This window comes from Haliotis asinina, chromosome 6, assembly GCF_037392515.1.
Source record: "Haliotis asinina isolate JCU_RB_2024 chromosome 6, JCU_Hal_asi_v2, whole genome shotgun sequence".
Classification (NCBI taxonomy): domain Eukaryota; kingdom Metazoa; phylum Mollusca; class Gastropoda; order Lepetellida; family Haliotidae; genus Haliotis; species Haliotis asinina.
The window spans coordinates 54870791-54884482 of record NC_090285.1 but is presented as its reverse complement, the minus strand read 5'-3'; the positions used below and the strand labels follow the sequence as shown (position 1 = coordinate 54884482).

The following is a 13692-nucleotide window of genomic DNA, read 5'->3' as shown; positions in this document are numbered from 1 at the left end:
TCGCCCAATTCCTTTCTTTCCCCTCTCTTCTAGCAGCCTATAGTCATAAAAAACAACAAGAAGAAAACTAGCTGCAATAATCAAGTGAATACGGTCTAAACCACTGACTAAGGGAGACAACTCTACCTTAGACAACTGGCCCCTGGATTTCAAGTTCTCTAGGTATCAACATAAAGAACAGTTTTGCTCAGTTGTAACATTGGGTCTACCACATGTTCTCACTTGCTCTTTATAGAATTCTCTCTCGGCAGAAGTAGTGAGGAGCACTGATGTGAAAGTCAATCAGATGAGGGGATCATGATTATATGACAAACAACCTAGAGTGGAGGTGTGGCAAGAGAAGTATGCACAAATTAGATAATTCTATTGTCAAATGAAATCTATATTCTTAGATTATCGGTGGTCTCAAAAACACGCAGCAGTTAAGGACCACGGGCTGAATATGAATACATTGGACAGACACCACCTAAATACCATTGACACGATGTTACCATTTATATAATCTATATTATTTTATCAATCTCTGCGAAAAGTGAGATACACAGCAAGGAAACTGAATAGGAAGACTTTTTTGCATGTCAGCTATATTTCAGCAATATCAAGATAGCCTGTAAATCTGAACATATGGAGGAAGGACCAGGAAGAACACTGTGTAATAGGTGGACATCTAACCACTGGATTACCCTTGGGAAAAATGAGCTACCAACACTGCTATCAATACAACATCAGCAGGGTTGGGACATTGTGACCAACTGATCTTCATTAGCTGAGTCACATTTGTTTGTTGTCTAACACTAACCCCAGCAATTCTGTTGACTCTGGACCAGATGATCCACATAGGACATTGTGACCAGCTGATCTTCATTTGTTCAATCACATTTGTTAGTTTGTTATTAAACACTGTACTCAGCAATTATGTGGAGTCTGGACCAGACAATCCAAGGACTTACATAATGAACAACAAAAAAAGCAGTTTGGGTACAATGAAATGAAATCAACAAAGTAAACTAGAATCCCCACAGAGTTTGGCTCTTATGACACACAGTTAGTTCATATTCTGCCTGAAATCCTCTGGGGGGTTCCTTGTGAAACACACTGAACTGTGGGTAATGATGAACTCTGGGTAATGCTAGATTCTGGGTAGCACTGGAAACAACACTGAGAAAGTATCCACATCATAAGGAGAGGGGTCAGAGGTGACAATAGGCAAGGTCAACAACACAGGGTACATCCGACAAGCAGGAATCCACAATATCCTTAACAAGACCAATATTTCTTAAACACTTCAGCAAACAGGAATTTCAACAACATACTTTGGTTGATTTGCTAGCACTGCCCCCTAAGAACTTCAACTGCCAAAATTTGAAACCTCAGGAGAAATTATAAACATAAAAATTCTGTAAAAAAAAATCTGGACTGTTGACTGAAACCGAAAATTCATTAGAAATAATATGGATAAATCCTACGATAAGACCTACAAGACTTGCAGTTATTACTGAAATCACTGAAGAAATAAAAAAAAAAGGACTTGGCATTTACTATAAAATCTACATGACTGTTAATTGAACTTTAAGTTCCTACTCTGAATCCATGAAGGCATTTTACGAGCAAAATCTGTATACAACTAGGTAAGAAAAAAAAATGGTCAGTAATTTTAACATAACAAATTTTAATGGCCTCTAAATAGTTTCACCACTGAAGAAGCGTACAATATATTCTCTACTGGGGACCGTGCAACATAAAATATTACATAGTGTATTGTAAGCAATTTACTCACACCACCTTGTCAACATGGGTGCCTACATAATACCATATGTCCACAATGTACATGCCACATCTTGCAAGTCACATTACCATCTCAAAATCCCCATTTTTAGCAAAAATTTGTTTCAACCAAAACCTTCTTAAACGTATTCAGAAAATAAATTCGGCTGTTTGTCATTTCATTTTGGTCATCACTGATGGTAATATTTACTAGTTCAAGCTGTGGTATGACAGGAAGTGAGAGAATTGTGGGAAGGTAGCCATTTTGTTTTGTGCGGACCTGTTATTGGAGCCTGGTGGGGGCGGAACAAGTAGGTTCTCTGTGCTTTCCGGGCGTTGCAAGGGCAATATTTCAGGGCATCTGAGCACATCAGTAAAAGGCAATGTCAGTGAAAGTGTTCAAGTGATCAACACCCTTAATAATCAATTACAACTCAACAAAAGCAATTACCATTCAAAATCAAAACACACTGTAATTTGCTTTGTGAAGTACACTGTCATAAACATGAACGTTTCTCCAGTTACATTTATGCTTTGGACGTTGATAATAAATTATATTTTAATTATAGTAAATTTAGTAAGAGCAGTTACTGAAGACAGTTATTTCATCCGAAATATCAATAATCAACTAAAACATGGGGAATAGAACACCAAATTTCTCAAATTACGCTGTACTTTCTCAAGAGCATTTTACTGAAATTCATGGATTTTGTTACATCAACAAAATTCAATATCATCTTAACATTCTTTTCTGTATATTCACATGTAAAAAAGTATCTGAAGTGTCTTCATTTTCTAATGATTCACAGGAGGTCATTGTTAACACAAATCAAAATAATTTGGCTCAGTTTTGTAATACACTCAGTTTTTAACACTCAGCTAAGGTTACAACAAGCTTATTACTAGTATTTGTATTAAATAAATCTTCACATCATGGCATTTTTACGCATAGATTTCCTGACTACTCCTAAACATTTGAAGAAGAAAAATTCTTAAAATCTGGTCAGGTATATAACCACTGAAGAACAAGTATACATGATTCTGTCTCAGAGAACAATATTTACTGTCGGTCTGAAATACTAGACAAAATAATGCCAAATAAAATTCTTCTCATCCTTACTTTGGGAAGAAGATTAGTGGTACAAATAATAAACTTGTGACCCCTTGTCAAGGTTTAATCTAAAATGGATTGGATACTTGCTACTTTGCAACTACAAAAAAGGGACTTAGTTTGGTTTTATGCTGCTCTAGGAATATTTCAGCCATCTCAGAGGTGAACACTAGGGCGCATACTTTGTACCACGGTGGGGATCAAACCCAGATGTTCTCCATGTGGCAATGCTTTACCTACTGGGCTACCACAATGGCCTTGAGTTAATAAGAACAAGATATACATATATATGTAGAACATAAATAGTATCAAATGTTTATTTTAGATGTATTAAACAGAAGGAAACAGAAGAAAGATTATACATAATTTGGAAAGAAATGCTCTAAATGTACATAAAGAATTCAGTGATTCTTTCAAATTTATGAAATTGTTGAAATGATAGAACTAAATATTTGTAGCCAGCATTGCGAATATAGGTTGAGCATCTATTATAGGGATTGTTGACAAATGGGCAAGGGCATTATGGGTAAAGAAAGCAAACAGCAGTCAGAATACTAAGAGGAAGCTCAGCCCCTCAAAGTCTTAGCATAAACTCAAAACAAACAAAATAACAACTAAACAATGAATCTTAAATCTATTAAAATCAAATCAAAATATTTTACATACATTTTCCATTACAACTTTCTGCTTTCAATCAAAATAAATGAAATCTGCTTTTATGTTGTCTGTTAATGATGATAAAAATCAAATACTAAGAGGTGCTAGAAATTATCATTACTGGGTTAAATTCTACTGACATTAAACTTGGAGACATGGCTCTGTTTGACATGTGTATTTCTAGCCTAGTAGAGTGAACTAGTCATGTGTTTGTGAGTGCGAGGAGGAGTTATCTCCCCTGGATCAGACTTTTGAGAGGTGCTAAACTGGCAGAAAATAAGCTGCAAATATCATGGACCTGGATTTTGCCGTGTAGCGGCTACGGTCAAAGCTCTTCATTCTCTCGGAGTGGGAATATGAGATTTTCTTGTTTTTCCTCCTGTTTAGATGGAAAGAAGGATTGATTCTGATCAAAACGGTTCAGTTTCAAGATTCAGCAGGTAAACTTATTGACCTTCGACAGATGTGAAGTCCACTGCAAATAGGCTGACAAGAAAACAGAGGCAATGAAAAAATAAGGCAAGAGGTATGCCTAACTTTTGATGTAAGGATTGATTGGTTGAATCCCAAAGTAGATTGTGTTCTTGGCATACTGGCAGTCAACTCCACATATAATCAAGTGAGTAATGGAGTGAGTGACTTGAGTTTGATCCATCAAGTATAGCAATTGTGCTGACTGACCTTGAAACAAATTCAAGTAAATGTTAATTGGAATTTTAGTACATGGGTGGCCTCAGCTTTCACTACTCGGTGAACACCACTGTGCTTACACACCAAGGATATTATAATTGCACTCAGCAATATTCCAGCTATATAGAGGTGGTCTTTAAATAATCACGTCTGGACCAGATAGTCCAGTGATCAACAGCATGAGCATCGATCATTGGGAACCAATGACATGTGTCAACGAAGTCAGCAAGCCTGACCACCCGATCTTGTTAGTCGCCTCTTACGACAAACACAGTCGCCTTTCACAGCACACATGGGTTGCTGAAGGTCTATTCTATCTCGGCCCTTCACGGGTCCAAGGACACCTAGATTCATCTTGAGCAATTGAACTGGTGAACTGGATATCAGCGCTATAAATATGTCAAGTATAATATTAACTTATCAAGTGACTTCCATCAGGACAAACAGCCACTCTCTACACTAAAGATCATCTCATTATATCCGAAGTTGACTGCGTGTACTGTTTTAGTGCCACATTATGATACTGAATAACTACAGCAAATAATGTTCCAGTGTTCTGTAAACCAAGAAACAAGTCTTTTGTAAAGGTGCCTATCATTAGGAACTGATTCCACATCCACAGTATGGTTTTATGTGTATGAGCACATAAATAGATATCTATGAGCTGACATATTGGCGCTAAAATCAATCATGACATATAGAAGCTAAAACTGCAGCTAGAAACTGGTACACAGCTATGGCCAACACAACCCTCAAGTGAGAAAACAAATAACCAAATGTGTTGTATGTGAAACCAGTAAAACATTCCACTTGTAAAAAATAAATTTAAATAAATTTTATCATGGCAGCCAGTAAGAAACTATCAAGTAGGTCAGCTACTCACTGGCAACTCTGTTGTCGTGGAGACTTGGGTGGTGTGACCGGCATGGAGAATTTGAAAATGAGATCACCATCTTTTGACGTCATGGAGTTATTGTTCTCGGTGACTTCTAATGACTTTTCTCCATTTGTGGCCTTGACCTCTGAGGTTGGCGAGAGGTCATGGTCGAGTATATACAGGTCTTCTGATGAAATGTCTGTGATGTAGTGAAGGTTCTCCTGTGCTCGGTCAATCCGAAAAAATCTTTCTGCCGTAGTTGCTGAAAGAAATATCAAATACCATTTAGATATGGGACACAATGTTGAAAAATATTTTAGGCCCAACCAATTGTATTTCTTGTTTTATGGATCTGCCTGCCATACTTTTTCAAGAATTAGAAAAAATAAGTAAAAATTAATTTTCCCCGTTTAAAAAACTAGAATCCTAATGTTTTTAGTGGCCATAATGGTAAACTTTTTTAGATTGTACTTATAGCCCTAAATACACTTCATACCTTGCTAAAAATAAACTTCTCTAAAAATTTAGAAGAATTATTACTTTGACTGGTGATTTTATTTTTATTTTTTTCTCCATCCTGCCTTTAGGTTTTTGTGGGACAAAAACCCATTAAACAAAAAATAAAAAAATAGGTTTGGCTTTATCAAGAGATAAAAATATATTTATCTAACACAAATAATCTACACAAATCATACACAAACCTGATAAAAATAGTTTATGCTCTTGATTTTAGCATTACAAGCCTGTAATAAACCTTTCATTATTCTAACAAGGGTCATCAGAAGATGACATATCCCCCCGGTCCCCACATATTTGAAAGGACTAATAATCTGAAGGTTACTTGAATCGTTCCCATAGAAATCATGAAAAATATAAAAGCCATATATCTGTAAACAGCAAATGGCACCAATTTAAGATCTGCCTCATATATCTGCCCAGATCTGTTGAAAGATATCAAATGGTTTTCGAGTTCTGCTCCAGAAAGCCAATCCATCCATTTTGAGACTAAGACCGAAAGGTTTCCATGAAAACCGAGAAAATAATAAATCACAAAAACCTGTACATAGTAAATGGCACCACTTTAGGTTCTGATTGATATATCTACCAAGTTTTGCAGAAAAATATTGAACGTTTTTTGAGTTCTGCTCCGGAAACGAAGCCCACCTCACCATTAGACTAATATAACACCAAAATGTTCCATGGCAAAAAAAAAACAAAACAAAAACAAAAAAAGGCCAAAACTCTGTAAATAGCAAAAGGCACAACCATAGGTTGAGATTATTATATCTATCAAGTTTGGTCTAAAAATGTTGAATGGTTTCTGAGTTATGCTCAGGAAACAAAATGATTATGGACGGACAGACGGACGGACAGACAGACAGGGTGTCGACTATAAAGGTAACTTGAAATTCCACTTACAGTTTGTCAGTGGTAATCTCTAAACTCTCAATAAAATAAAAGATAACTTATTTAATTAATGTAGAAGTGACTCCTATGAACCGTTCAGTGGAATGTGAGGTCAGCACAATTCCCTGCAGACAATTTGCCCTTTAAAGATAATTAGAAGCCTGATGAAAAATTTAATAAACAAAAATAATTTTACTAGTTTTTTTTAAAGGAAACTGTTTCCATGAGAGACCGATAATCATTTTAGTCTGCAATCTGTATGAATAGTGAATCCAAGACAGCAGATTCACTCACAGTCTAAGAAGCACCATTTCTTGGAGAGTTTCTGCATGGACTGTGTAGATGTGGGCGATGCCTCTTCACCATTGGAGACATCCTGAAACAGCAAACACTGGTTACTATGGTGATCTTTGGATAGATATCAACCAGTCATCATCTTGAACTAGCCACCAGCAGCTGGTTCTAACAGTGGCTCGAGGGTACGCATAATGCAAGTATTCCAAAGCTGACCAGTAGAATACCTTTTTGATAAACTGTGTCTTAATAACCATCATAACTAGAGAATCTTACCCAAGTGTCTACTGTTATCAGTTATAGTGCAAGCTGCCTAAACCGGCACTCATCAGGACTGAAGAAATAATCCAGTTTAGACAACATGCCGGATTGTAGAGCTGATGTTAAATCAGGTAGGACTGAGATTTATATGCCAGTGTTGACAACATGCCGGATGGGACAGATGCCGGTGTTGACAGTTTCCACTGTATATCAACATGAGCTGATAAAGTTACAAAACATCCGAGGACTTTTGAGGTTGGCTGGTTGTATAATGCCGCACTCAGCAATATTCCAGCTATACGACAAATATAATTAATTAAGTAAAGAATTAAGTATGGACCAGACAATCCAGTGATCAACATCATGAGCATCAATATACATATTTGAGATCAATGACAATGAGATCAACCAAGTAATCAAGCTGGATCCAGTGATTCCGTTTGTCTCCTGCTCTAACGGTCTGGAAGAGTGAAGTATAAGAAGAGCCATATAATTTTGGGCACGTACCATCAAAGAAACAAACATTTTTCTGCAAGACTTACCATGTTGAGCTTGTTGATTTGTTCTCTAACCTGTTCCAGGTCAGCATTGTTGTCCACGATGATCAGACCTACTGGAATAGCTGGCAAAACAAACAGTCCACACACTCTGGTAACACAGAAGCTCAACACAGGTACCTGACTTGCACCTAAGTCGATCATAATCTCCAACTCAGTTCACACTTAAAACTTACATTTAGGATTTGCAAAAAGGCTCCGTAACTTTTAATCACTGACACTAGAAAACTTAAATGCATAGTTAGATTTATTTGCATTCTTTGTTGTTTTTCATATCTAAGCTTATACTTTCAAGTACAATTTTGACAGGTAAAAGTTAAACTAAGTCGTTAAAGATTGAACTGCGCATGATGAAATTGTTATTGCAAAGATGTTTCAGCACAAGGTCTAGAAGCGCATGCATAGCTATGAATAAATTATTAAAACCATAACCCGAGAAAGAATTTCAGGAGTATGTCACAAAATTAACCGTGACTGCATATAGTCATAAAAAATCAAAAGTGTGTAGGTGACTTTGATTATAGGGAAATTGATGAAGATATATTCCACTGCTTGCTAAGTCTATTGTCTAATATACACCACCAAGTGATGAATTCCAAAGTCTAGTGCAAACTGGATGATACTAGACATGCATGTGACAGGGGTCACAAGGTCAGGGTCAGGGTCAGGGTCAAGGTCAGTCCCATTGTCCATGCAGTATCCGGGTCACAATCTTTTCTTCGGTTTGCACAAAAAAGTGTGAAATGAAATAATTTTCTTCTTGCATAGAGAACTAGTGTAAGAAGTGCAGTGTTTTGATAAATCATATATTTACTAGTTCATATTTAAATAAAATAAATTTTACAAACAAATTGATCACCCTTACCACAGTTTAATTTACCAATGCAATTCCTTTACAAAAAAAATATAGTCAAATATATAGTCAGACACTACATATATATATGGTTAATGCACAAAATACCTTGTGTTTCAGGTGTTAATGCCCAGTAACCAAATCATTAGTGCCTGTTTAAATATGCCTGCACTTACTACATAGCTCTGGCAGAATATGTCACATTGTCACAGAAACCGTTCTTTTAATAACATTCACCTGAGACTAACAATAAAGAATTGCAGTTTCTGTACCAGTCACTTCTTTAACCATCACTTCATTCAGTATATCACTAATGACTGTGATAGTGTCATTTCACATAATTATGTACTTGTATGAGGAAATGTACTTTGCATTTTCTGTTTCTGTAAGAAATGAAAAAATTGAAAGACTTGCGCAACATGAGAATATATTACACAAAAGAATTCCACGAACACCTGATTCTGTCAGACTGCTACAGTCAATCCGTAACAACTTTGTGTAGAATATATCTGAGATAATTTCTGAGATAAATGGCACCATGTAAACCGCAGCGTCAATAAAGATTGTATTACCATATCGCCACATACGTCTCAACAGTTTCAACAATTTTGACTCCAATTCCTACTCGGTTGCCTTGACAATATGACATATCGCCCTGACAAAGGTCGCGGCAGGTTATGTGGTGTGTTACAATGTATGTATGGCTAGCTAGAGGATGGAAACAAAGCTGCAACCAGTGTATTCTTCCCATCATGCACTTTGTCACGTGACAACTTACAAGCTTCCCGGAGTTTGTCTTTGTCGTAGTGCATGGCTTCATATGTTGCCATGCCGATTCGACTCACTTGGAGTCGTAACCGTTCAGGGACCGAAGGTGGACTGAAAAACGCAAAATCAGGACTATAGATGGGCTAAAACAGTCTGAGAGGAACCCTGAGGTGAACTGCTGCTGAAATATAATGGTTAGTAAAGCATTTCTCATATGTACTCAATAAAGGCAAGACTGTATTTGACGTTTTCAGCAAACCTGATTATTAATTGCCCCATATTAAAATAAATAATTAACAAAAATATATCAAGTGACACTTAATAATAACTAACAATAACTTTAAAAAGTATTCAAATAATAAATCTATACACTTAATGAAATATTAACTCTAATGGGACAGTTTTAATTATTCGCTTACCTTCTCAAACACAAAACATTAAAATAGATATTTGATATAATACATTTAATGTTTAAAACTTCTGGGAATGTCAAAACAAATTCATTTAACTATATTAGGCTCCTTTCAAAGACTGACTTAGTTTAGAGTCTGTTACACTGATTTTCGACATTTAGGATCTGGTGAAAACCAAAAGCATGTTATGGATATGATTGAAACAGTAATAAGTTGTAACAGGAACTTATTTCCAGTGATAACAGATTCCTCGCACACCTAAGGGATGTAACTCAAAATATATATTAGACATTTTACAAGTCATGAAAAGCAAATGAACCAAACTCCTGGTTGCTAAAAAATGTCAAATGCAGTGAGTAGTTTGTTAATTGAAGAATAAAACTTGAAAAAGGCTCTTAGATGGTAAAATGAATCTGTCATTCAGAATTAACCTTTGTGGGTGGACTATATGATCACATTACTTGGAATGCACAGTAACCTTGCAGTAAGTCTTATAATGATACCCTGATGTTAAAAATGTATTGCACATTGTAACAACAGTTCTGATTGGTTACTTCAGATGTTAAGTACATACTCATTGGTTATTGGCATTGATCCTCGTCTCTTGGGTTTCATGATCATATTGGCCTGATTGCGAAATCGTATTGAGACGACTGATGGGCGGAGTCGACAAGGTTCGCCATCTAGTTGCATAGGCATGGACTTGTAAGTGGTCAGCTTGACCTCCCGACACTGTATGAGTCTCTCACCGTGACCGCCCACATACAGTGTCGCCTGGATCGAGAACACGGAGAATATGATATAGTTTGGATTCTACTGGATTCAAAGTAAAGTTTAGAAATATTAACACAATGGAGTAAAATAACAGACTATACATGTTATAACTTATGAAATATTCAAACCTTATTACTCGCCCGTTGAAGATACTGCAGTGTAATATTTTCACTTCAATATTACACTAGTGTAATACTGCTTGACGTATGACGTCAAAATGGTTCAAAGTTGTGACGTCACAATGCTAATGTTGATGTCGCGATTTTACTAGACCTTGCTTGACTTGAAAGCTGAGAGTCCTCACACTATAGGCAATTTTGCCATAGTTTCTGTCAATTTATGTTGGCGAGTAATAAACAGAATACTAAACTCGCTTCCGTGAAATACCATTTTCATTAAACTCGTTAAAGATTTAGTATCAAACTCGCTTTCGCTCGTTTGATACCAAATCATTAACTCGTTTAATAAAAATGGTATTACACGGAAGGTCGTTTAGTATCCTCTATATATCTTAACAAGGGAGTACAACAATGGGGGTCATTTATTGAGTGGAGAAATATTCCAGCAATTTGCTAAGAAACGACAAACTTGGACTTCCCATATTGCGTTTTGAGACATATTCTACCTGCATCTCAGACATGGTCTGTGAGTGAGTTTGGTTTTGTGCCACTTACTTCGCACCCAGGTCTTTGATATCAGGAGTGAACACTTTAAACACTAAGCTAACCCATCGTCCTAAGGGACGGTAAGAATGGCCTTCACATACTGTTCATACCGAATTTGAGTCTTTTCATAGCAAGAGAATGAAACAATGGATGACCACAAAATGTAACCCTCGTGAAAATACAAGAGAAAGGATGGTCTCAACTCTAATTATGCAAAGATGAAGGTAATGAACTTTAACTGATGTATCATTCCATCGCTTTACTTCGTGAGCACACACAGTACTACTGTCATGGCAACATCCTGATGTTACTGACCAGAGAGGAGTATGTGAAGCCCACCACCTCCAGGTAGCCATCGTCATGCCGCTGTGGCTCAAACCCCACTGTAGTCGGGTTGCCCCAGGGGAGAGTGCCACTGGCATACCTGGAACAGCATGAGTTCACGTTGTAGGAATACACCAATAACATAGACTGTATGTCATCCTTACAGCAGACTAATAACATCACTGTAACTGTCTGTATCTCATAGCTGAAACACAATGTGTCTCATAAATGTAACACTGTATCTCATAGCTGTACCTGCATCTTCAAGCTAAAACACAACCATAACATACGAGAGTGTCACTAAATTATAACAGTGTATATCACAAAATCGCGACAGAGTGCATAAATGTAACAGTGCATTACATAACTATAACAGATTGTATCACATTTATTGACAACAGTGTCTCACATAATTCTAACATTGAGTCACATAGTAGAGAATGTAGGACATTATCACAAATCATGTCTCAATCAATGATGATAGTGTCGTCTCATATAACCATAGCATATCCAGTAGTTGTACCACATCTTACCCCAAATCCCCACAGATAACATCATCCTCTCCCTCCACCCCACCCATCTACGTACCGTGGAATGTTGAGGAAGAGAAGACAGTGCAACTTCATGTCCTGTATCTTTTGTGTGAGGTCCACTCCATCACATTCGACCTTGATATGGCCAGAAAAACCCTTCCAGCTCCTCTTCAACATGTCTCTCCCCCCAGCCTGCATACATCAACGTTACATCACGTAAAGGATACACAACTAGATACACAACGGATTGTGGGTGAGGGGGCATATGGGTGAGGAGGCATGGTGGGTGAGGTGGCATGGTGGGTGAGGTGGCATGGTGGGTGAGTGAGTTAAGTGAGTGAGTTAATGTTTAACGTCACATCGGCAATATCTCAGCCATATCGTGACGAGAACATTTAAATTAAATATATGCATATGGAAAAATCTGTCAACGGAGGACAGTAAAACAACTAGCATATCACAGTTTTAAGTAAAACTAGTATGGAAAGTTAAAACTAATAGCACTATTTAGACAATACATAATAAAAACAGACTATAGATCGCCAACAACTGAAGGTAGATCACCACACTAGGGACCATGGGGACTTACAGTACCTTTGCTACCTGCATGGACCCTAGTTGGATTTACATCATCCCCTCAGCTGCTGGCGATTGTACGAAAGGTTAGCCAAAATTAAAACAACATGAATACTACGATTAAAAACCTGGCAGACTTAAATTTACTGTGAATGTTTGTGGACTTACGTACCCTCTCAGGAGGACAATAATTTTACAATACTTCAACCCCCTTTGAGGGTACAGCCACCAACAATTCAAGTTACTAATTCAAACTACCAATCATTAAAATACATCTATTTACAGAAACATACTATTCAAAATTCACCCAAAAAATCAATTTCTTTTAAAAAACCTATAATAAAATGAGAATTAACGTTGGTAAAAAGATCCTTCATTGTTTTAACTGTAAAATATTTATCCCTTGTGATGGAGAATTCAACACAGTCAAGCAGAATATGCTTGACCGTGACTCTCTCATCACAAGGGATGCAAAATCGAGGATCCTCACCTTTCAACAGGTATGCATGAGTATATCTAGTGTGGCCAACACGACATCGTCGTAGTATGACCTCTTCAAATCTGGATTGACAACCCAAGTGGGTATAACCAATGTAAGGTTTTATCTCATGTAATTTATTTATACCCACTTGGGTGTCCCACTTCTTTTGCATCAGATCACGGATGTAAGATCTAATGGTGGCTTTGTAATCACTGTAGGGAATAAGAAGCGGTGTCACAGATTTGTTGAGTGCTGCCTTGGCAGCAAGATCGGCCATTGTGTACCCTGAAATGCCTACATGGCTGGGTAACCAACAGAAGACGATGTCGTATTGGCCAGTAGCAAGATTATTATACAATTCAATAATGTCAATTAAAAGTGGATGTTTACATGATAAATTTTTAATCGCCTGGAGACAAGAAAGAGAGTCTGAATAGATTATATATTGTTTACGTTTAGGGTGTCTTTGAATATATTTGAGAGCTGTTAATATGGCGTTAGCTTCAGCTGTAAAAATAGAACTACTAACTGGTAATCTAGAAGATATTGTTCTGGATCCAATGACAGTGGCACAAGCCACAGCGCCACCATCCTTGGACCCATCTGTAAATAAGGATTTATAATTGCTATATTTATGTTTTAATTGATTATATTTTTGCTTATATTGTAATTCATTAGTCTCTGATT

General features: G+C 36.9%; 1 protein-coding gene across 10 annotated transcripts in view; it reads right to left on the bottom strand.

The window, feature by feature from the left end:
* The window catches only part of LOC137287555 (diacylglycerol kinase zeta-like), a 309083-nt gene that overhangs the window by 12284 nt on the left and 283107 nt on the right, over window positions 1–13692 (bottom strand). For 3 of the 10 annotated variants that reach the window (XM_067819919.1, XM_067819909.1, XM_067819910.1), the window contains 9 exons: window positions 12004–12140; window positions 11407–11515; window positions 10227–10426; window positions 9250–9371; window positions 7604–7683; window positions 6801–6882; window positions 5106–5361; window positions 3831–3911; window positions 2045–2125 (listed from right to left, as the gene is read on the bottom strand). In XM_067819919.1, the coding sequence (XP_067676020.1) occupies window positions 2045–2125; window positions 3831–3911; window positions 5106–5361; window positions 6801–6882; window positions 7604–7683; window positions 9250–9371; window positions 10227–10426; window positions 11407–11515; window positions 12004–12140 (1148 nt within the window). The remainder of the gene's footprint in view (window positions 1–2044; window positions 2126–3830; window positions 3912–5105; window positions 5362–6800; window positions 6883–7603; window positions 7684–9249; window positions 9372–10226; window positions 10427–11406; window positions 11516–12003; window positions 12141–13692) is intronic. The other 7 variants (XM_067819918.1, XM_067819917.1, XM_067819911.1 and 4 more) reach the window with 6 other exon arrangements.